General features: G+C 58.6%; 1 protein-coding gene across 5 annotated transcripts in view; it reads right to left on the reverse strand.

Moving 5' to 3' along the window:
• ACTN4 (actinin alpha 4) overlaps positions 1–23,878 on the reverse strand; it is a 78,372-nt gene that overhangs the window by 17,016 nt on the left and 37,478 nt on the right. For 3 of the 5 annotated variants that reach the window (XM_028483949.2, XM_024132649.2, XM_024132650.3), the window contains exons 2-10: positions 15,908–16,022; positions 15,611–15,730; positions 12,471–12,557; positions 11,424–11,511; positions 9,461–9,539; positions 8,168–8,249; positions 7,327–7,412; positions 2,909–3,001; positions 975–1,205 (exon numbers count right to left, since the gene is read on the reverse strand). In XM_028483949.2, the coding sequence (XP_028339750.1) occupies positions 975–1,205; positions 2,909–3,001; positions 7,327–7,412; positions 8,168–8,249; positions 9,461–9,539; positions 11,424–11,511; positions 12,471–12,557; positions 15,611–15,730; positions 15,908–16,022 (981 nt within the window). Of the gene's footprint in view, positions 1–229; positions 378–974; positions 1,206–2,908; positions 3,002–6,256; positions 6,343–7,326; positions 7,413–8,167; positions 8,250–9,460; positions 9,540–11,423; positions 11,512–12,470; positions 12,558–15,610; positions 15,731–15,907; positions 16,023–23,878 lie in introns of all 5 variants that reach the window. The other 2 variants (XM_028483950.2, XM_007129900.3) reach the window with 2 other exon arrangements.

Genomic DNA, 23,878 nt, shown 5'->3' on the forward strand with positions numbered 1-23,878 from the left:
ACTTTGGTCTTTACCATAGAGTAATAGGACTCCAGCTAGAGTTTTAAGAGGAGTATGTGTGTGTGCGTGTGTGCGTGTGTGTGTGTGTGTGGTGTGTGTGTGTGTGTGTTGTGTGTGTGTGTGTGTGTGTGTGGTGTGTGTGTGTGTGTGTGTGTGTGTGTGTGCGCGCGCGTACACGTGTGTGTCTCCGAGAGACAAGAAAGGAGGGAGGGAGCTGGGAGGGTCATACCGTCGGTCCAGGCCTCGTGGATGGAGGCCTTCTGCCGGAACTTCTCTGCCAGGTGGTCGAGCCGCTCCAACCTGCGGATCTCATTCAGCAGCCACTCCTCGTAGCCCTTCTCGGCCTGCTCCAGGTGCTGCCAGCCGTTGTTGATGTCCTGTGGGGGCAGGAGAGGGCAGGGCTAACACGGGGAGCTGGGGCACCCAGCAGGGCAATGCCTCCCTGAAGGATGATGACGGGAAGGCAGCAGAAATGGGCCGGGGTCACATCTCTCCCCGGCTTTGCTGTATCTGCGTGCTTGGACAGCACCCAGCACATGGCAGGTGCGGTCAATACTTTTGGAGTAAATGAATGAGTGAAAATGAACGGATGCCATACGGGGCATTGGGAGTCAGAAGGTGACTGTCCAGTGACTATTGTCCCTCCGCCGAGAAGGGGGCCTCAAGCACTGGAGGTCCTGGAGTCACAGCCAAATGAGGGTCCAAATTCAAACAATTCCACACAAACTATGGTGTGGTTTGGGGATGGGTGTAAAACTCTGGGGGGTGATGGGGGGAGAAGGAACACAGTCAAGTGTCAAGTGCATGCCCCACCACACTCTGCACTCCGAAAGCCGTGCATTCTAGTTCAGAAAGACCATGCTGGGGAAATGAGCCTGTGAGTGGTGAGCAGCTGCCCCTCTGCCCCTCACAGGGAACCCGCAGCTCCGCACACCTCCTGGGCCCTGGCCCGCCCTCAGCCCCCCGGCACTCACCGAGACCATCCTGCCCTCGGAGGGCATGAAGGCGGGCCGGTTGCTGAGGCGCAGCTTGGTCTGCAGCGTGTTGAAGTTGATCTCCAGCTGGCACTTCTCCTGCACCTTGGGCGGCTTGTGGACGCGCCGGTAGTCGCGGAAGTCCTCCAGCTTCTGCTGCATCTCCTGGATGGTCTTCTGGGGCACGCGGTCCTCCAGCCAGGGGATGGTGCGCCGGATCCACTCCAGGAGCTGTGGGCGCACAAGAAGCTGTGGTGGCCTTTGCAGGGGGACCCTCTGAGCACAGACAGGGCCGCCCTCGGCTCACGGGCGCAGGGGACCTGGATCTCCGAGGGCCCCATCTTGGGGAATCACCCTTGCTCCCCATCTTGACTTCTCCATGATTCCCGATGGGAATCCCACGACCAGGAATTCTGGGAACACACGCCCCCTCTGAACCACGGGGCTGTCCTCTGGCTACTTCCTGCTCCTGCCTTTGCTCTTGGCCTTCCTTCCCCCATCTAAGCAGGGCAGCCTCAATTCAGATGCCCCTCCTGGATGGCCGCCCCCATTGCACCCCCATGAGAGCCCGCTGTCGCCATCTGCACCGAGCTCCACGCTGAGAGCCTCACTGTGTCCTGGTCACTGACTGTAAGCGCCTCAAGGGCAGGGCTGGCTGCACGCCTAGCTCACTCTGGGGCGGTCAGTGCCACGTGCGGGGCCTGGGACACAGAAAATTAGAAAGCACAACTGAAAAAGAAAGTGACCTGTATGAGCCACTCATGTCTTTGATGGAGCGAGACCAGGGTACAAACAAGCAAACAAACTGGACATGCTAAGACAATCCTAGGAGAGGAAAATCGATTATTGTCCAGCACAGATAGGCCCGGGGAAGTGGTTCCCAAATGCCAACCTCTGGCAGGATGAGAAAACCAAGGACAAAAATCTCCGTGTGTGTTGACATCTCAGTGCATCGTGCCAGCCGCCCTCTCTTGGGAAGGGCTGGGATTCTAAGATATAACCTTTTAACCTTTCCTAGGTGTTAGAAATGACGATGGTAACAAACGGTAGCTTTCTCTTTTAAAAATATCCTTCACTTGGCAAAATAAAAAGTTCACCACTCTAGGTTGGCTGGCAAATACTTTCCCAAATTTTCCTGGTCTGTGAAATCTCAAAGTCTGGGAACCACTGGTCTAGAAGAGCAGTCAAAGTACTCCTCTTGGGGAGCTTAGATGTTTTTATTGTTTTAATACGGAAATTTTAAAAATAAAGGGGAGAATCTAGAAGAGATGTACTAAACACCCACATTCGCAACTGACGGTCCGGGTTCAGGTTCTGCAGCAGGGCTGCCTGGGTTTGAACATCCGTCCCACCAGCCGCGTGATGGTGGGTTTGTGCCTGACCCTCTCTGGGCCTGTTTCCTCACTTGGAAAAGGGGGTAATAGGAGTTCCCTCCTAACAGGGCTGTTGTGGAGATGGTAGATCCTGTTCGTGAAGTGCTTGCCCGGGGGCCTGCCGTGACAAACTGCTGTCCTGTCACCGTATCAGCTCTCGGGTCTCTCTCCATCCTAAGGAATCAGTCTCTCCACGGGTGGGGCATGGGAACAGGAATTTTTAAAAAGCTCCCCAGCCGATTCTAATGCAGCCGGGTGTCCAGAAAACTCTGTCCTTGAGTATCTCTGCAGAAACCCAAGCTCGAGACCCCAGGAGCCAGCCAGCATAGAGACACAGCAGTCTGACCCCTTAGTCTTGTAAAATCAACCCGAAAGGTCACATACTGGCTTGGTCAAACTCCACAGCCTATATAACCTTACGACCTTTTCTAGAAAGTCTCGCTGCCATCCCTGCTCTCCCCTCTGCAGATGTCACATGACCTTTGGCAGAGAGTAACAAGAGGTGACCTAATCTTTCAGCTCTGGCGGAGCCACCAGGGCAGGGGGGAGTGACACACTCACATCGCTGGCCAGCCTCTCATAATCTTCCATCAGGTGTTCATTCTCCTGGTTGACAGCCAGCACCTTGCAAATCCGGTTGGCGGCAGTCTCAGCCTGGGGCAGGGGAGGGGAAAGCCCACACAGTCAGGGCTGCCTGGGGGCTGCTGACCCTCCCTCCTGACAGGCACGTCCCCTGAGAGCTGGCTCATCCACGGCCCACACAGAAGTCCCCAAGGAGGGAAGGAGAGGAAGCACAGCTTCAGCAAGATGGGGCCCTGAGTGGCTGTGTCCCGACAGGCCTTTCCGGGGTCCCCAAAGCTTACTGCTGAGGCCCCCGCCAGGGGAGCTGGGCCTGTGGGCTCTCTCGACTTGGACCGTGGAGGTGCTGAAGGGGACTAGGGAGCCGTATGCCCACCCGCTGTGGGGGAAATGGACTCCCAGGCCCTCCAAGAGGAGGGCTGGGTGAGGCTGGGTAGGGTCCTCCGCTAGGCTAAGGACCCTCCCCTTGGCTGGGAAGGGAGACCGCGGGGGAGGCCGAGCGCCAGAGCTGTGGCGGCAGGCAGAGGGCGGGGTGCTGGCGCCCCCCAGAGAAGTCTGGTGGTCAGTGCGCAGGCAGAGCATGCCTGGCCCCTTCCTAATCCTCCCCTCGAGGAGGCTGCTGACGTCACGATCCACAGGGCGGAGGGGAGCCAGGGCTTCGGAGAGTAGGGAGCGGTGCAGACAGTGACTAGTCTCTGCCCAGAACTACAGGACAATGTCCTGCTTTGTCCTGCTGGGGGGAAAATGCAAGGACAGGAGAAGGAGGGTGAGGGATGCCACACAGAGACCAGGTACCTTTCAGGAAGCACAGAAAGGGTCCAAGAAGAAGAGTTGAAACGGCAACAGAACAGGAACAGAAATAGTGAGGAGGGTCTACAGAGTGGTGGGGAAGGAAAACAGAGAGGCTTGGGGATGGCTCCAGACCTGGCTAGCTGCAGGCACTGACGCCCAGCCTCCCCCTTCCACACACTGCTTCTGGGACAGGTGGGGAGGTGAGTGGGGGACCAGCTGAGGGTGCTGTGTACACATACACACACACACACACATACACACACACCCTGCTTCGTGCTGCAGGACACAGGCCAACGGCCACAGGCAGTGCTCCTCAGAGGTGAGGTTCACAAGGGCCTCGGCCAATGCACACCCAGCCCCTAGTGAGTGCAGGAAGCAGAGCCAAGATTGCAGCTTGTGGGGGAGTTGCGGAGGTGAGTCCCTGACCCCAAATCTGGACAGACAACCGGCACCCCAAGCTCAGCTCCACCGTGCTGTGCAGGCCCGCGAAGGTGCGGGCTGCTGGTCAAAAGTGTTTTGGTTCACCGCGGAGTTCCTGGCACCCAGCTCAGGGCTTGGCGTGTCTGAGGTACTCAAGAGTTGATGAATGAGTGAGGAAAGGAACAAGGAGCAAACGCTTTAGTGACTAGAAATAAACTATCAGGAGAGAACGGGCAAACTTGGTGCTAGGGCTAGGGTTGCCCTTGCGTTCATGAAACAAAACAAAACCCGGAGAGCACTCTTTTAAGAGACTGGATTGAGCCTCTGGGGAAAAGACAGCCACAATAATAAAAGCATTACAAGGATGTCCTGGGAAGTAAACACCGGCTGGGGGAAGCTGGGCTCGTAGCTGGAGAGGCCTGGCCCCTGCACGTCCCTTGGTGACGGGCAGCTCCCAATAGGCTGGCCTTTATTTCCTCCCTCACGAGAGGGGCCCAGCTGCCTCAAAGACTCCCAAACGCTCTGACCTGGGCTTTCCTGCCAGGATCCCCTCCCACAGATGCCTCAAGGCCTCCGGTCCCCCACACCAGAGCTCAGCTCTAAGCACGAGGGGGCAGTTTGTGCAGAGAGAAGACACTCCCTCGAGGGCAGTGTGGTAGGCAGCGAGGCTGGCTTGGGGCCCGCAGAGGGGTGAGGCCAACACAAACGTGCTGTTAGTTGGGGTTTGTGGTGAGGAATCTCCTATCACCGCCCACCCCCACCCTGCCTTCCCGCTAGGGTGAGGGGTCCCCTCCACTCTCCCTGCCTGTGCCCCCACCCCCAGAACACTCCAAACACGAGCTCCGACCACCTGCCGGGGAGGTGGCACAGGAAGTGGCACGGCGGGCAGAGGCGGGCCGCTCTGACTGCCGGGCCGCGGGTGGGGTGCTTAAGGGGCCAGGCACTGTCCTGAGCCCTTCACCCGCATGAGCTCACTTCATCCTCAGGACAGCCCCGAGACGGGCACTAGCCTGCTCCACGTTTTCCACGTGGCAGAACGGAGGTGAAGGGACTTATCCGAGGTCACAATGCTGAGAGGCAGCTCGAGCAGACGGCCCATGGCAAGGCCCCCACTGGCCTTGAGGCTCTGAAGGAGGCAGCAAAGTCCCCACCCCGTGACTTCAGTGTCCTCCTCTTGTAAATGGGGATAACGGCACCCACCCCTCCCGGGGGTGTGCACGGGACTCTTAGAACCTGTGCACATGGAGTCCTCGGAGGAGTCCCTAGCATATAGTAAGTGCTCAATAAATGAGAGCTCATTTCTTCTTGTTCTTCTCCCTGCCCAACTGCCAACTGTGACACAAAATCAAGCTGCTGGCACCACTGTAAAGCAATTATACTCCAATAAAGATGTTTAAAAAAAAAAAATCAAGCTGCTGGGAATACACCGCTGGCCAAGACCAGACACCCAGGAGGCAAGTGGAGGGGACAGAGCCGGCCAGGCCTCCACGTGGGGGCAGCTGGGCACCGTCCCGTGGAAGCAGAGGGCTCCTGACAGGCGCAGCGGGGGACACCTGAGGTCAGCCAGGCTCGGGGAGGGCCGCTACTGGGAGCAGACACTTCTGACGGCCCTACCTGTGTCCGCGGGGCTGCTGGGGACAGCGGCCTGGCGACCTGGGTCAGCAGGAGCAGGCTCAGAGCCTTTCCTGGGGCCTTTGGGAGGGGATGGAGCTGCAGAGAGGGGCAGGAAAGCCAATGCTCCGGGCGAAGGCACAGCCAGTGCAGCAGGCAGGTGGCCGGCACGGATCACGGAAAGGGCGGGGCGGCCGAGCGGAGGAGCACAGGCCCAAGCTGCGCTCTGCCATCTAAGGTGACGCTGGGATCCAACTGCCTTGTCTGAGAAACCGGGATGCCACCACCCATCTCACAGAGTGGGCTCTATTCAGAGAGAGACTACCTGGGGTGTCTCGACGCTGGGCCAGCACCGGCTCGGTGGTGGCAATGGAGGCCCACAGTCACAAGAACCTGCCAGACTGGGTCGGTCCTCAGGCCGCAGCCCGGGCAGTGGGACATGGGGTGGAGGGGTGGCGAGGGCGGTTCTCCAGCCACAGCAGCGAGGGTGCTCCCGCCCCAGCTCACCTTTTGAGCCCCCGAGAAAGCGTGGTAGAAGCAGGACACGTAAGTCATGATGGCTTTCTCATCTGGCCTCAGAGTGCCTACAATATCTGCGCAGAGAGAGAGAAAGAGAGAGAGAGGCAGGAGAGAGTGAAAGATGCAGGAAGGCCGGCCGAGGCCCGAGGCTCATGCGGGAGGAATAGCGCTTGCTCTGGACTGGAAGCCAGACCCTGGCTCTGGCCTGGGTGGGCATGTCTTGCCAAGGTTTTGTAGAGGGGAAGGGGGAGGGTCCGAATAAGATGGATTCCTTTTTGAACCAGGCCTGAGTTTGTGAAACACTAGCCAGGAAGCCTTGTTTGAGGCTGGAAGGATCAGGTGTTATTTGATCTTCCTGGAAACATAAGTAAGATCATGTCCGGTGTGACCACCGACCACCTTAGCATAAACCCCTAATGGTCTCCTGAGCGCCCAGAATAAAACCCAAACTCCGCATCCCAGACTGCAATGGTACTACATGGCCTGGCCCTGTCACGTTCTCCGACCTCATTCTCCTCCCCTCTCCTACTCCTCTCCAGCCGTTCCTTGAATAAGCCACGCTTATTTACACCTCAGGGCCTTTGCACTTGCTCCCCCCTCTACCTGGAACACTTTTCCTGCAGATCTTCACCGGGCAGCTCCTGCTCATCCTGCCTCCCCTGACGGCCCCAGCGAAGCAGCCCCCATGCTTCCCCATCCCACCATCCTGTCCCATGCTCTCGACTGCACTTATCCCATGAAATTACTCTATCTGTGGACATGCCTGTTGTCTGCCTTGCCCACTAGAATGTAAGCTCCATGAGAGCAGGGACCGTGCCTGACTCAGTCACTGACTGTATCCTCAGTGCCTGGAACAGAGCCTGGCACAGGTCAGGCCCTCGATAGACAGTGTGGGCAAAGACTAAATGGGCGGAGGTGCCAAGGAGTCGGGGGCTGGCTTCCAGTCGGAGAGAGGCCGCTGCCGTCTGCAAGAGAAATGAGGTGAGCACGGGAGGCGAGAGGCGGCAGCGGCATTGGGCAGTGGCAGCGAGGTGGGCCTGCCTGGCCCTGCCCGGTACCTTCTGCGCTCCTGAAAAGGCATGGTAGAAGCTGGACACATAGGTCATTATGGCCTTCTCGTCGGGCCGGGCCGTGTTCACGATGTCTGCAAGTGAACAACAGGGTTAAACCGCCCGAGCAGGGGCGGGTGGGGCGGAGGCGGTCACCCACTGGATCCATAGGCTCCCAAGGCCACAGCCATCCTGGGAGAAGGCCCCTCAGAGCTGATTCCACGGCCCTTGGTGACTCCAGTGGGCTTGGCTTGGCCACACCCTTGGCCCCTCCATCCCCCATGGTCACTGGAAAGGCCAAGCCTGTGGGAAATGGATTAAAACGAGGCCACTTCCTCTCTCTGAGAATGGCCTCAAGGGGCTGCTAGACGGTCAACCCCAAAGGCCACCAGAGGCCAGAGGCATGGGTCCTGGCTGGGGGTGGTACATGGCTGGGAAAAGGAGCAAAGCCGGAAAAGGAAAAAACACTCCACTGTGGTGGGCTCTGGGCTCCAGACTCCGAGGCTGCGGCAGGCAGGGAAGGCAGAGGCCTTGGCTATTTGCAGGAGTCAACCCTCCCGGCGACCTCCCTCGGCCCTCCGGAGGGAGGGGTGGGATCAGTCAGGAAGGGCTTTGGCAGGGCACCGGGGCCCAGCCCAAGAGGCAGCCCCCGAGAGCTGACCCTCTTCCAGGACCTCTTCCCACCACCTCCGTCCCTGGCTGCTCCTGCTCTGGCTCCCTGGGTGACACCACTGTCCCCACTTTGCGCTGATTCATCCAGGCGTTCTGGCTGGCTCCGCCAGCTCCCTGAGGTCACTGTGAGACATGCCCACAAAACAGGGTGCTGACTGAACAAAAGGGATGCACTTACCCTCTGCATCCAACATCTTGGGGATGTCTAGGTATTTCTCAGCCACTTCAAAGGCATTGTTCAGGTTGGTGACGGGGTCGTCCTGGGGGAGGGAGGAGAAACTTGGTCAGGGGCAGGAGCACAAGCAGAAGGAACAAGGGCCGGCCTGGAAGGGAGGGACCCTGGGAAGGGCTAGGACTGGGAAGGGTCCTTCAGGCAGTTCTCAGCCACCTGTGCCGCTGCAGGGAGCAGTGGGGGGAGGGGGGACACCCGGGTAGAGTCAATTCCTACCCAAAGGAACGCCTCTGGAAATCTTTGCGGGGCAAACCGTGGACCCTTTCTCCAGAGACAACGCAGGCGTGCTCTTTTCTTAGAATTTCCATCCATCCCCAGACCCCAGATTAAGACCCCTGCCCTGAAACCCAGACACTGTGGTCCAGACCTGAGAGAGCACTGGGCGTGGGGGGTGGGGTAGGGAGGGAATGGAGAGCATCCACGTTCTAACCTCCCTACTCTAACTGCCCCGCTGCTTACAGGATGAAAGGCACTTCACCCTGACCCTCCCTCACGTGCCTTCACCTAGCCTTTCCAGCTAGAGCCCAATACGATTACTCACTGTGGCTTGAACGGGCTAAGTGCAGGCCTGTGCCTCCCCCACCTGGGATGCCCGCTCTCTGGCCCTCGGCTGCCTCCTCCCCAGAGGCCCTGCCCCCGCCGGGACAGCTCAGGTGTGCCTTCCTTCCTCTGGAGCATTTGTCCGGCCCCATCCCCTCTCCACCCCCACGCAGCCTGAGCACATGCACTGGGCCCTGTGCGGCTGGTTTGCTCTGGACGCAACTGTCCTCCTGTCTTCCTGTCCTCCTGTCTTTGCGAGGCCGGCAGCTCCTAGAGGGCAGAGCCTGGGTCTTACACGCTCTGTACAGGCCACATAGAACAGGACCCCGCACGGGACAGGGCTGCCGGCGGGCGGTGATGGTTTAGAATTCTTTACCCCTCCCCAAATGCTTCCAGAATCTAGAGGATTAAGGAAGGGCGGCTATAAGGCATGGCCGGCCGGCCAGGCCCTACAATAACCCCAGGTAGCTGCGATGCCCAAGGAGGGAGAAGGGCAGCCCCCAAGGGGAGCAAAGGAGGCGAGAATCAGCCACCTAGCCTGGGGTCTGCTGACAGCTGGCACGAGGCCCTCCCAGTCTGCCCACCTGAGCACAGAGTTCAGCTCTGGACGCCAGCAACAGGTGGGCTTGGGGGCGGTGGCCCGGCGTCAGGGTCAGACTCAGGGTGTCTACGGGCCCGAGGGGAGCAGGAGACGCATACCTTTCTCAGCTTGTCGTACTCAATCAGCTCTGGTCTGTGCCGGTGGATCAGGGCATTGAAGGCAAGACCGTCCTTCCAGCTGGGGATGGAAAGGCCAAGGTTATGAGTGGGGAGCCCCCCACCGTCATGGGAAGGCTGCAGGCTGTGGGCACCCACAGGAATGATTAGCTCCCCCTCAGTGAGGTGGTCTAGAGTGTGTGCCTGGCACTGCAGGCAGACGGTGTGGCCGGCTGGCCGTGAACCTGGCTGCTGGAGCCAGACCATCTGGGGGAAATACCAGCCCTTCCACTCGCTGTCAGTGTGACCTTGGGCAAGTCCCATAATCTCCTGCTACCTCAGTTGCCGCATCTGTAAAATGGGGATAATACAGTACCTACACTTCACTGGGCTGTTGAGAGGATGAAATGAGTACATATGTGAGGCTTTGGCCGATACCTGACAAATGACACGTGCTCTGACTGCTCGTTACCAGGGTAGCTGTGACCTGCTGAGCGCTGTCCCCGCGAGGCCCCACTGAGCTGGGCAGGCCACTGCAGGCCCTCTGCAGCTTGGCTGCCCTGACCCGTGGGCTGGCTAAGGGCCGGCATGTGGCCTGGCGTGAGGGGCTCTGCTCCGAGGAAAGTGACAGCGGGTCACAGTCCACACTGGTCACACTGGCTCTTTCATGGGTCAAGGTTAACGACACCCCCTTAGAAAGACCGCCCCCCTGCCCCCGACTGTGGTACTCTTCCGGTTACTTTCTCTCACCTTATCCTACTTTGTCGTCTTTCTATGACTCCTCTCACTACCTGAAATTACGCTGTTGGTTTCTTCACGCCTTTGTGGGCTACTGGTCCCCCTGCTGCGGGGTTACCTTCCAAGGGTGGGGACTTTATTTTGGTGCTGCTGTATCCCCACTCTTGGCATGGAGTAGGCACTCCATAGACATTTAGTGATTAAATAAATAAACGAGTAAGAAACGCACAGGGACTTCCCTGGTGGCACAGTGGTTAAGAATCCGCCTTCCAATGCAGGGGACGCGGGTTCGATCCCTGGTCGGGGAACTAAGATCCCCCGTGCCTCAGAGCAACCGAGCCCGCAGGCCACAGCTACTGAGCCCACGCTCCACAAGGAAAGATCCCACGTGTGGCAACTAAGAGCCAATGCAGCCAAAAAAAGAAAAAGAAATGCACAGAGGACCAGCCAGCTGGTGGCAGGAAAAGGAAGGAAACACACAGAGGAGCTCAAGGGAGGGGCCAAATGCTCTTAATGGCAGAGCACAATGGTCCCCAACGTCCAGTGCCAGGGCTCCCAGGGAGCCTGAGGACACAGCAGGACCTCTGTGGATCCCACGAAGCCGCGGTCTTCACGCCTACCTGTGCCCTCTCCCTGGTCCATCCACCCCAGGAGAACACCAGAGGCTCAGAGAGGTGAGGTCACAGAGTCACGCCAGACCTGACCTCGGGGCCACCCCCAAAGCCTGCACTCCTAACCCCCGGGCCACGCCACGCTCCCAGATCTCGTGTGGCACTGACCACACTCACCTCATGGACACACTCATTTCCCGCTCTCAACCGAGGAAGGACAGGCTCGTGCAGGCCGAGTCTTGTCCCTCTAGTGGACACAGGGTACGTTTTCCCCAACACTAAATTCACTAGCAACCGTAAAGGACGGCAGGTCCCTCTTGAGAGGCCAAAACAAAGGAAGAGCTTTGTTGTTGCTTCTGAGTTACCTTGCTTGGGGAAAAAGAAGATTCTAGAGGGCCTGCCAGAGTGCCGGGCCTTAATGCCTTTAGCCTGGGACAGCGAGGTGACTGCTGCCTCCTCCAGGGGATGCAGGGACCTTCCCAGGGGCTCCTGAGAGACGGCACCTCACAGACCATGACAACACCACAGGAAAAGAGAGAGGGTGGGAGGACAGCACCTCAGGTCCCGGGAAGCAGAGGGGGAATGATGTGGGCCGGGGTGCCTTGGCCGGCGCTCACCTGATGTGGAAGTTCTGCACGTTGACGTTCTTGTACGGGGCCGTCTTTCTCTGGCACCAGAGGAGGAGCCCTTCCTTGGCAGAGGTCTCTGCAAAACGCATGAGGATGGTGAGCACTGGCCCCAAACTAAACGCTCAGGACCCAGTCCCGGTGGACTGCACTTTCAGCTCAGGCATAAGGGTCAGACAGAAGCTGGGGGAGAGGCCCTGGACGGAGCAGCAGCAGTGCCCCTTCCAGACGCGGGCAGGCCCCGAGAGCACTCACTTGCCTGGGTCACCCCAGAAGTGGCAGTGACGGGCCAGTGTGAGGGCCTGAACCTGTGCCGTGTTTCTGACCCCAAAGCCTGTGCCTTTAGCTGGCAGGACACACTGCCAAACGAGCCCCTGATGCGGGCCTTGGCCTCTTCTGAGCAAGGGGCATGCGCGCCGGGCCTGCCCACTCAGCGTCTCCAGATCTGGCCGCGGCTTCGAGCAAGCGGGGAGGGAGGGCCCCAGGAGGTCCCTCCGTTCCCCGTGGACAGCGCCGACTGTCCTCAACACACTGGGAGTGCTACAAGGGCAGGGAGCACATCTGCCTGGTCACTGCTGTGGCCTGTCACCAGGAGCCCCCTCTGCACGCTGGCCCTGGGGCTTTCCTCATCCTCTGGTGGCCTGGACCAACCCCCAGGTCCATGGAGGCCAAGGTCCGAGGCTGGGAGGCTGAGTGGAAACATAGGTGCTGACGCCCAGGAGAACGAGGCCAGGCCTGACTCTATCACTAGTTTGCTACTTGACTGTAAAATGGGGCCAATCATGCCCACTTGACAAGGGTGGTGTGAGGGTCCACTGAGCTGGGCGGCTGCAGGGGGGACCCTTCACCTGCAGCCTGGGCCAGCACCTCTCCTACCCACCCCCACGCAGGGCATGGCAGTGATGTCTGGACACAGGAAAGAGCCTCAAAGCATGAAGACAAAAAGCCCGAAATCCTAATGAAGTCCCCCCAGCTCGGTGGAACCCGGGTGGGGAGGAAAGGCTGTTCTTTGCCCGTGAGCAGGTCCTTGGCTCTCACCTTCCACAGAGATGTCCTGGATGGCGAACCTGAGGATGATGGTCCAGATCATTCCCAGGGTCATCTTTGCGTTGCCGTCCACAATCTCTGCACACAGGTGAAGGGGGCAGAGGGCAAGAGGGTTGTTAAAACCAGAGTGGGACTCCCCAGGCGGCCCCCGGCCCTGTCTGGAGATCAACTCCAGTCATGTGACAGAGCTGCCTAGGCCTGCCCTCCACCACGCTCACTGGGGGGAGATGCCCCCTGAACACTCCGGGAAGTGCTGTCCCTAAAGCCTTCTGCTGCTTGGCACCTTTGCGCTTCCATCCCCGTGCATTCTCGGCCACGCGGGCCTCTTCCTCTCCGGGCAGCTCATTCTCTTGACCCAGCTCAATGGACTGCTCCTCACTGAGCCTCGCCCGCCCCCGGTGCTGGGCCTCCGTTTCCAGGCCCCACCACACCTCATGGGCGTGTCTCTCGAGAGTCCGCCCACTTCCTTCCAACCCCACTGCGATCCGCCCCACGCAGCAGGCAGGGTGGTCACTGGAACAGGTGCACTGGGTGTGTGTCGGTCGCCTGCTTTGTGTTCTGGAGGCTGGCTTACACAAGGCCTGCCCTGCGTGACTCCCGCCTCCCTCCCCAGCATTCTCCAGCTCCGTCCTCTCGACAAGCCAGCTCTCTCTTGCTTTAAGGATCTCACACCTTCTGGCCCGCCACAAAGCGCTCGCCTCGACCCTCTCCTCAGATGGCTGGTCCTTCCCAGCCTGTAAGGTTCTCCTTATATGTCAACGCCCCAGAATGGCTTCCCTGACCATCCCGGTGCCTCTCTCCCCAGCAGCCTGCTCTTCCCCTCACACACTGATATGTGCTGGTTTGTCTACTTGTTCACTGTCTGCCTTCGTGATCACCTCTGCACCCCCAGCACCTGGACCCGGCCCTTGAGAAAGACACGGTGCTGCAGGAAGGGGAGAGCGGGTAGCACAAGGTCCAGCTGATAAGTGCGTGCTTTCTTAACTAACCGAAAACCAGCCACTCTCCCAAACTTCTGGGAGTGAAAGAGAAGGGTGTGGACCATACGTTCTTCAGCTTCAGCAACTTAAGGGAAAAACCACTTCTGCAACGCTCAGGCACCGTGGGTCTGCAGCCAGGTGAGGGAGGTGCGTGCAAGCGGCCTCTTCCTGGGGCCCATGGGCCCGATGCGCCTTTGGCGGTCCTCTCAGGCCTGCCACCCCCGCGCCTCTCACACACCGGATGCGGGAGAGGGGGTGCGGAGAACGGAGGGGACACTTCAAGAGAGCTTGCGCACCGGCCTCGAGAACAGAAAACTCTAGGTGGGCTTGATCTGGGAAGGAGACACGATGGTCCCCCAGAGGATGGGGCCCAGCCTTCCCCGAGGACATGCTCGCTAGGAAAGGGTGGGTGCTCTTTTAGCCACTGGAGAGGCTCCCCACAGCGAAGCCACGGGCTGACGGCCGAGGGCAGCTCTCGGCTTGAGGGTTTCAGGAGAGGAGATATGCGTAACTGGCCGCCTGGAAGCAGGGGAAGGACACGTTGTCTGTCCAGCCCTCTCCCAGGGCTAAGGACCCCACGGCTGGAAACGAGGCCGAGCCTTCCCAGCATGGGGTGAGGGCGGTGATTCATTCAGGAAATCTATGCTGCCTTCCTCCCGAGGGCCAGGCACCCCAAAGCCAGGGACGCATACAAGCTGGAGAGGAGGCCGCAGCGCCCATACCCAGCCGGTGCCATGAGCAAGCTGGTCATGGAGGACTCAGAGAGTCCCTGTGAGGGGAGGAAGATGGCCGCTCTCGTGACACATCCACCAGCTGCTTCTTGGACCTGCAGCTGTGCCTCCGACTCCCAAGCCCTCTCACAACCCCCACGAGGAAGCCACGTTCCTGCAACTGCCTAGATGGTGCGGAGGGACAGGGAGCTGGGGGCGGGCGGGGACTGGGGCGCTCAGGTATCCCAGAGGCCTCGGAACGGCTCCCGTCGGCTGCCCTCCAGAGGCCCGATGGCCACGGGGATTGGGAGTGACGCAGCTTGGGCATGAACGGAACACATTTTTAGATTGAGTTTTTCTCCAGATGAAAACTGATGACTGCCACGGGTCTCTCCTCTAACCCCTTCTGTGTTTACAGGCTAGCATCTGAGCAAAATAAATGCAGCTGTGAGACGCAGAAGGCTGGCGGGGAGCCAGGAGGAAAGATCCATGCAAGAACAGAAAATCTCAGGGTCTGACTGAGTTCAGGGTTTTGATTTTTTTTTTTTTTTTTTTTTTAAGCAAACACCAACCACCTCAACCGTGGCGTGCGAGGCTCGGCAGCCCTCCCTGGAGAGGTCCCGGGTTGGGGCAGAGCCTTGGAACGCGGGATGTGCGTTCCGGCCTGTAGTCTTGGCCAAATTCTCGGAGCCCTGTCATTAGCGGCAATTAGTTTTCTTTGTTTTTCTAAGAGCTGGGACAACATGGAAAGCGGGGGGCGGGTAGGAAACCCTGCTCTGACTAGTGACCAGAACTGGGAGCCCGGGCTGACGGGGAGCTTCGGGGCTCTGTCGGGCCTCACCTGGTCTCCAAAGGCGCCTGTGAGACAAGAGCCTGCACTGGAGGGAGGGCTCAGAGACAAGGATCACAGTTCCAGGTACCGAACGGGGCTCAGAAGATCCTGGGTATCCTGTCACGAGGCCACACCCGCCCAAGCTGTGCAGCCAGCAAAGTCTGTTCACTGACCTTTGGACTTACGCTCCCTGCCCCAGAGCCCTGACACCAGGCCTCAAGCACCCTCCCCTACCCTGAGCCCTCCTGCCTGCGGACACCAGACAGGGCCTAAGGACGAAGGTGGTGCTGGCTCAGAGAGATGCCGTGTCACGTGTCGGTCTGTGTCCCTCAGGCCCGGCACCAGGAGGGCAAGTGAGGGTGTCCGGGGTCTAAGTCAAAGCCATTCCTCCCCCTGTGCCCCTCATGACCGGGTGAGCTGGATTTCCTGGTCTTGGGCTGGATTATCCTTTAGGGGAAGGAGGGAGGTCTGTGGGCCCAGCATCACATCAAGGGCAGTCACTGTGGTCGCTGCTCGGTGTATCTGGGCTTTAAGCACCCCCAAGCGCTCTCTCTGCCACCAACACAACTTCTGTTCCCAAGGCAGAGGTCGGGCCCCATCCGAGCTCACCTTCTGCCCCGATGGAGACCAGCTTGACTCCTTTGCTGGCGATGAAGTCCAGTGCCTTGTTCACATTGTTGATTTTGTGCACTCTCATCTTGCCCCGCTCTGGCTTAGGTAACCGCTCCCCTGAGGGCCGAACACCGAGAAAGAGAGGGAGAGGAGCTGCAGGGTCCCCGCTGTTCCCCAGAACAGGCCCATGCCGGCGCAGTGCTGCTGCAGCTGGTAAAGGCCTCGCTCTTCCCTGGGCAGCAACGGGACGGTGGCGTGGGCAGCATCCCGTGGGCACCGCAGGAGGGGCCTCACCTGAAATGACCTCCAGGAGGAGCATGAGCTTGAGCCCGTCTCGGAAGTCCTCGTCGATGTTCTCGATCTGCGTGCCGGCCTTCCTCAGGTGGGAGTTGCACCAGGCTGTGAAGGTCTGGGGAAGCAGAGAAGAACGTGGGTTGGAGGGTCAGCGTGGCCGTCAGGGCTCTCCAGCAAAAGGGCCGGGTCACAGCCCTGACCCCGCGACAGCACGGCTGCCACAGGGCCCTTGCTCAGGGCCGGGTCCTGGGCCCCACCTTGTATCAACGCTGACACTGTTTCCGGTCTTTACAGCCACCCAGGCAGGTCGATCTGAGGACGCTGAGGCTCGGGGCAGTTACCAGACTACCACTTGGTCAGCCGGGTGACGAGTGGCAGAGCGCGGGCCGGAAGCCACGTCGGCCAGCCTCAGAGCAAGTGCTGGCGCCACCACACCCCGAGTGGGCCCACTGCACGCATCAGGCAAAGGTGCTGACGGAGCCGGGCCCTGAGCATGGAAACGAGAAGCAGGGGTCCAGCTCCCGCGGACACGTTCTTCTGGACAGACACACCAGCCCTCCATCCCCCCGGGCGGGCAGAGCAGACCACAGGTCCCCATGGCCCTGGCTCCCGTCCACCTGCCCCTCCCCTCAGGTAGGGGCAGCAATTTCCCCATCACTGGCACAGAGATGACTTGGGACAGGCAAGCAGCTGGAAAACAAGCCTCCTGTAAATTCAAGGGTTGCTCAAGTCAGTCTCTCTTCGAACTGCCAGTAGCCCAGCGGCAACACCTCCCCCAAAGGCCGGGCGCACAGATCCTCCGAGCCCTGTGGCACCCCTCCATATGCTGTTTCCCTAGAGGCCAGACACCCTCTATTCCCTGGAGAACATCCCACGCCCCACCTTTCCACATCTTAAGATCCAGTGTATCTCAGAAGGGGCTGGAAGGCAAGTGGGAGGCAGGCACCCACCCCCACCAGGGTTAGGCAACCACATCTGAGGAGGAACTGCCGGAGGATCACAGGGCACGTGGGTGCTGGAAGGCGAAGGGGCCTTTTCAGGTGGAGAGGCCCGTCGACAAGAAGCCCAAATCCCAAACCAGAGCACAGAATGCCCGAGTAGTAACCAGCACTCAGCCCCCTGCTGGCTGGGGCACGTTATCAGACTTCAGCACCAGGGATGCACGTCACATCAGGTAAGGTGCACATGCCCAGACGCCTTCCGGGGAGACAGGCCCCCGCAGCAAGATCTGGGAAAAAACCCACGCCTGTTTCTCACGGGAGTCCCCCGCTCTGCCCTCGTCAATCTGCAGGGCCCAGCATGGAGGTGGGCCGACAGCCAGGACCGCGCAAGAGCCCATGTGCACCCGGGTGCCGGCAGAGGCCATGTGGGGCTGAGGGGCTTCCAAGGAGCCTCTGGCCAAGGACCATGTGTTCTGACAACTGTCACCAGCTCTGCTCATTCAGAGACTCAACACAAGGCCCCCCCCCAGACAAAGAAGCCGCCTGATTAACACGCTGCACCACAGGTACAAGGTTTCCTTCCAAACCCGAAGCTGCGAACGGGCAGGGCACCCCGCCCGCCTCCCGCCAACACCAAGAAGAGTTCTTCCACCTCGGAGACAGACACCCACATGAGGCTGTCTCCTCAGCGACGGGCACCTTTGCCCCACTTCCGCCTCGCCTCAGCCCGCACCCACCCATCCCACAAGATGAGTCCCAAGTGCGGCTCCTCTGGACGCCCCCACTGACTTGCTTGCCCCACCCCGATTCTGACTCGGATGCCCCCTCCTCGTGCTGATCTATCACAGCACCATTCTCTCTGCTTCTGCCTCCCCACAAGCATGAGCTACTTTGACCTCTGGCCAGGAGCAGGTTCTCAGCAAGGCATCCGCCTTCCCCACCTCGCTTCCCACGCTCCTTCCCCTCTGCAACTCTCAATTCAGACAGACCAGGGCTACACCACTCATGTGGGCAGGTTACCCAACCTGCCTATCGTCAGCTTCTTCATCTGCAACCTGGCGATGAAGACACCACCTGGGTCACGGTCAGTGTGAGGGTTCGAAGCGGCAATGCCTGTAGAGCACATGGCAGGCGCTCATAAGCGGCAGCTCTCCGCACAGCCCGTGCTTCCCAGGATCTCCTCCTCTCTCGACCCCTGGCCCGCCTCTTCCACTGAGTGCCGTCTCCGTCCCCTGCCTGCCCCCGCCACCGCGCTCAACCTTGGCGTCTCTCTGACAGCATTCTCCAGTCATTTTGGGTCTTATTGGATGTTACGTGCATGTGTACGTGCTCCCAGGGAGTAGGAATTAAGTCTCACATTGCACGTGCATTTAGAATGCCCAAAGCACAGCAGCCTGGGTGGCGGGCAGGGAACTCGGCCACCCTGTAAAGCAGAGGGCCAGCAGCAGGCCAGGCTGGGGCAGGAAGTGGCAGGGGATGCTGGGCCTCTGCTGGTGCATGTGCCTGAAAGATGCTGCGGGGCAGCAAAGTGGCCCATCACATCCCGTGGCCGAGGATGCAAGAGGGCAGTTCCCAGAGGGCGAGTACCCCTGGTGCTGCGGTGCTGCTGGGCCGAGATCTAGGCGCCTGGGCTGCAGGCAGAGCTGGGCACGGGTCTGAATGGCAACCCTCTCCGCCTCGGCCTGCCTGGGTTACACCTTGGGGTAAAACCCACCTTGGGGGGTTTGAATGCCAGCCCCTTGGCTTACTTCTGTGTTTCCAACCAAGTGACTTGGCCTACTTCCACCTCAGCTTCCTTCTCTGTAGGATGGACTTATCAGAATCTACCTCTTGTATTTGCTGTAGGATTAAAGGCGGGGGGGGATGCTTTAAAACATCTGGCACAGAGCTTGGCATCAAGTGCCAGATGAACTGAGCGTGCGCACACATGCGAACACAGCCACCCCGGCTGCTTCCCACTCCATTCCCAGGAAGCGTGAGAGCCCGTCTCTCTGCCGAGGCCCTTACCCCACGGCCATGGTGTGGAGTGGTAACAAGATACAGCAGACCCTCTCACTGCAACCTGTGGAGGCTCTGAACGAACCTCACCTCATTGGGTTCAGGCAGTCTGTCCTCAGAAGGTCACGGCACCGTCCACCCTGCAAACATGCGTCCCATCTCTGCACCTTTGCTCATCTTCTCTGGGCAGGAAACAAGAGCTCTGGCTTGGGGCTCACACAGACCTGGATTCCAATCTTGCCTCGGCCACTGAGGCCACCTGCCGGCGGGGTAACCTCGGGCAAGCAATGAGCCTCAGGTTCCTTGTTGGTGAAATGGAGGCAATAATCTCCCCTCTCAAATGAGGATTAAATAAAACAATGCAAGTAAATCACTTATGACCGTGCCTGGCACAGATTAAGTATTCAGTGTTATACAAATCTCAGGGAAAGGACTATTTTTAAATAAATGGTAACTCTGCCCTGTACTTCTGTCTCCCTGGCTGGAAGCAGGCAGAGGCCCAAGCAGAATACAGAGCAGGTGCTTAGGGGAGAATATCCACTGGCCTGGCCTCGGTGGTGAGGAAAAGCCTGTGGATACTGTCCTGAACCTGACACGCGACGGGAACCCTGCCGACAGGCCTCCCATCCTCACTCCACGGCCTGCGTGGCCCTGTTTTCTCCTCCCGGAAGACGAGGAGCATCTACTGACACCGGAGGCTCGCAGTCCTGGGCTCGGGGCAAGGGGAGCAGGAGTCACGGGGCCCTCCTCGGGACGAGCCCACCCTGCGCAGCCACTGCTCCACGCAGCATGACTGGTGAGTAGGAGCTGGAGTTCCAATGGGACATGAAAAATTCATAGCTTCTTCTACTTGGTTACAAAAATAACATTCTGCTTACTCACTCCCTCTCCCTACCCAGTTTAGACTGAGATGTGTGGGGTGGGTAGTGTGGAGGGTGGCTGCTATAGATGGACGTCTCGTGGGCCCACTGTACCCCCTCCACCATGCAGATCTGTCAGAGCACGAGCTACAGAGCCCGACTGCCCGAGCGTGGCAGGCCCCACCGGCTCCGCGATGCCCAGGTCACTGTGGGGCGGGACACATCCACTCCCACGACAAGGGAGGATTTGCCGCATGCCGAGCCAGGGCCAGGCCTGGTGCTGAATCCACAGTAGTGAGCAAAAGCAGGCCCAGGCTGCACTCTAAGGAGCTCCCACTCTGAGGAGGAAGAGGATCGATCTCATTAACCAAGCAACTACTCAACTACAGAAGAGACACCTTCAGGAAAAGTGGTAACAGTAACAACCAGAGCAGATACTTCTATAAGCTAACTACGTTGTCGGGCACTGTTCTAGGCACTTCGTCACATGTTAACATCTCTCATCCGCAAAGCTACTTTGTGAGGTAGTTGCTATTTCTGGCCCATTTTACAGATGAGGGAACCGAGGGTCTGACAGGTGACGTGACTTGCCCGCAGGTAGTCACGCACCTGGAAAGTTGCAGAGCTAGATGTAAAGCCAGGTACTCTGGCTCCAGCAGCCACACTCTGAGGTATCAACCTGCATTTGTCCTCTTCCCTCCAACCCCCAGACAGGGAGCTGAAGAGAGTGTTCAGGATGCCAGGGAACAGCTCCTGATCTACTGGCCGGAAGGACACGGGGAAGTTTCCCTATGGAGAATGAGTAAGATGAAAATAAGGGAGACTTTCCAGATAATGGGAATAGCATGTGCCAAAGGCCCTGTGGCAGCGAGAACAGAGTGTAAAGCCAGGTACTCTGGCTCCAGCAGAGTACCTGATACTCTGAGGTATCAACCTGCATTTGTCCTCTTCCCTCCCACCCCCAGACAGGGAGCTGAAGAGAGTGTTCAGGATGCCAGGGAACAGCTCCTGATCTACTGGCCGGAAGGACACGGGGAAGTTTCCCTATGGAGAATGAGTAAGATGAAAATAAGGGAGACTTTCCAGATAATGGGAATAGCATGTGCCAAAGGCCCTGTGGCAGCGAGAACAGAGCCCGGCTGGAGAGAGGAAGGAAGGGAGTGAGGGAGAGCAGGCTGTGTCATGAGGCTGGCAGGGCCACCCTCATGGGGCTGCTGCTGTGTGGGGATTGACCCAAAGGGGGCAAGGGTCAATGTGTGATGACCAGGGAAAAAAAGAGGGTAAAGAGCCTCTACGAGAAACTTGACAGGAGGAGGAAGGCAGAGGAGCCGTGCTGGAAATGCTGACAGTTGTAACCAAGCAAGGCAAACTCAAGGTTTCAGTTTCATTTGGGAGGGTCCGGAGCTACTGGCCCTCCGTGGGAGAAGGGAAAGGCAAAAAGCATCTCAAGCTCGTCTGGGTTTTATTGTCAAGGTCATTTTCCAGGGGGCAGTACTGATTCTGACCGGTGGCCGTGTCCCCAGCACCTCACCTAAGAGGCACTCGATGCAATCACCAGGCTGACAAATCCTGACTTGGAGGCCCGATTAGGAACTGGGCATGGGAGGAAGCAAAACAGACACAGAATTTCCATTCTGATGGCGGCGGGGGTCGGGTGGCCAGTAACTGCTAATTGCTAGTTCTTACCATCTACACATAACAAGTCTTTAAAACCTCCAACCCCATGGTCATGTGAGATATTATCATCTCCATTTTACAGATGAGGAAACTGAGGCAGGGAAAAGTTAAGTGACTTGCCCAAGGTCACACAGCTCTTAACACAAACATGGGGCAGCCACTCATTCCTCTGAGGGGAATGCTACCTACCGGCCGGCCTGGCAAAGCAGAGCCCGCAGAACCGAGTCAAGAAGGGCCCCGCCCAGCCTCAGTCCCCAAACTGGAGCTGAGCTCACAAAGCGAGGCAGGCAGGGCTGTTTCCCTAAAAGCCTGCCTGCTTCTTAAAAGCGTGGCCTGAGCCCAGTGTGGGAGGTCAATGCTGGCTGTGCTGCTCCAGGCCTGGCCCTGCCATCCTGTGAAGGGAGCTTGCACCCAGCCCTTGACCTATCTAGGTAGGAAGGAAGGATGTGGACCCATCTGCCTTTGAGAACACACGTGAAAAAAAACCACAGAGAAGAGCCTTCAAAACTTGCCTCTGCACACTGGCAGCCTGTTAAAGATTCTTCTCTGGTTGTTAAAATAGCACAGGGTGTAGGGGGGAGGCGGGGTGGAAGAAGAGAGGACGAGCTTGTTGGTTTGTTTGGGATCCAGTCACCACTCCCTGTGCCGAGGCCCGAGGCCCATGCACTGGGGAAGGCAAGCCTCAGAGGACACCCCCCACCCCAGCTGTTTCTGCTTTGGCACTGTGTGTTGGGGGAGGGGGAGAAGGCCGAAGCATCGCTGGTCATAAAGTCCTTCCTGTGTCACAGGGACCCCTCCCAGTTGCCAGGATGTGGGGTGGCTGTGTGAATGAACGATGGATATTGTTTGGGAGGTGAACTAAACGGCCAGGAATGTGGCAGCAGTGGGCTTTAATGAGCTATTCATCGATGACATCTCCCTCCCCCAACCCAAAGAGGTAAACCCTCTTGACTCTGGGGCAGTCACCAAGTAAGAAACAAACATTCGAAAGACATGGGGCAACCCAGTGGGACTCCAGCGGGCAGAGAGATGCCAAGGGCAAGCAGGAAGGATCCTGGTGGGATGCGGCTAACCCAGCTGAAAAAACTTTCCTTCCCTTTTCTTCTTACCGACTACGTGTCACAAAACATGTTCTTAGTACTGAAGGGGGTGGCGTGGAGGGAAATGTCAGTTGGAAGCTGGAATTCCACTACACCCAGACTAAAGGGAGTCTTTTGCAAAGTCAGTTTGGACCTAGAAACGGGCTCACCTGAGACCTCAGGCTGGGGCAAGCGTGCTGGCTCTGATTATGAGCACTGGCGAAGGAGAGCTCCTGGACCAGGGTCGGGGGCTGCGCTATTTCTACCCGCCAGCAGATGCTCACATGTGGATTCCATTGACTCCACACTGGACAAGACTTTAGGAAAAACCGTTCGCTGTCTCATGCTGCACCCCCCGCCTTCCGCTGTGTATACCGCCCACCCCCTTAGCAGAACGTCACAGGCCAGCAGCCTGACCCAGAAGGACCAGCTGCATATCTTTGCCCCAGAACCAGGGCTGGCTGGAAGAACTGGCCACAGCAAACTCCCCCAGGGCACTCGGAGGCAAGACAGGGTTCCCTAGGGAGCTGGGAGTTTTCAAACCTCGTCTCTGCAATACCGTGTTGGGTTTGCCGCTCCGCTGGGGCGTTGGCTGCTTTGAGGGGGAGGACGCCGTCCCGCCTCCTGAACTCCCACCTTGCCTGGTGTGGCCTCTGACGCTGCCCATGGTTCCTGCTTCCACAGGACCTCAGGAAGGGTGTCCGGGGCTTGGACACAGGGGAGGGACAGCTATTTATTCCTAGGGTAGGCACCCACCCTTCTTATCACCCATCTGCCAGCTACTGCCAGGCTTCAGGCAAGGCCTGGCCCCAGTGGGGCATCTTCTCAGTTCCTGAAAGCAGAGACTGCTCTGCTCCCCTGGCCCCTGGGCTTCATCACCAACTATAAAGGTGCTTTCAGGATCCGATGGCTAAGCCTTCCGGAATCTGGGTTACCAGCGGCCCAGGCAAACAGGCGATTGCCCTGGCAACATCTGCATGGATCCATCCAGGAAGTCTGTGAAGCCTCTGGAACGGTTTTGAGATTATACATGTGATTGCTATTTTGAAGATCCACTGCCTTTACCAGATTCTGAAGATAAAAACCAGGGACCAGGCTGAGAGAAGAGAAAATGATCCGGTCATGATGACATGACCACAATCTAGATGGGTGCAGCAACATGGGACTCAGACAGCCCTGCCAGCATGGGTCATCGGGGCCGGTGGTACAGCAGCACAGGGACACACTGGCTGCCCGTTCAGGACCCAACTCCATATCCAGCCAGGGGCAGAGCGGGCGTGCTGTGTGTGCCTGCCCCATGACAACAGAACCGAATTTGAAAGCAATTACAGGGAAATATGGAATGCTTCTTTCTTATGTCCTGGCCTGCTGTTGCCTTATTCGGAGTTTTCTCGGCCTACATGAAAAAGCTGACTT

The sequence above is a fragment of the Physeter macrocephalus genome, unplaced genomic scaffold, assembly GCF_002837175.3.
Source record: "Physeter macrocephalus isolate SW-GA unplaced genomic scaffold, ASM283717v5 random_92, whole genome shotgun sequence".
NCBI lineage: Eukaryota > Metazoa > Chordata > Mammalia > Artiodactyla > Physeteridae > Physeter > Physeter macrocephalus.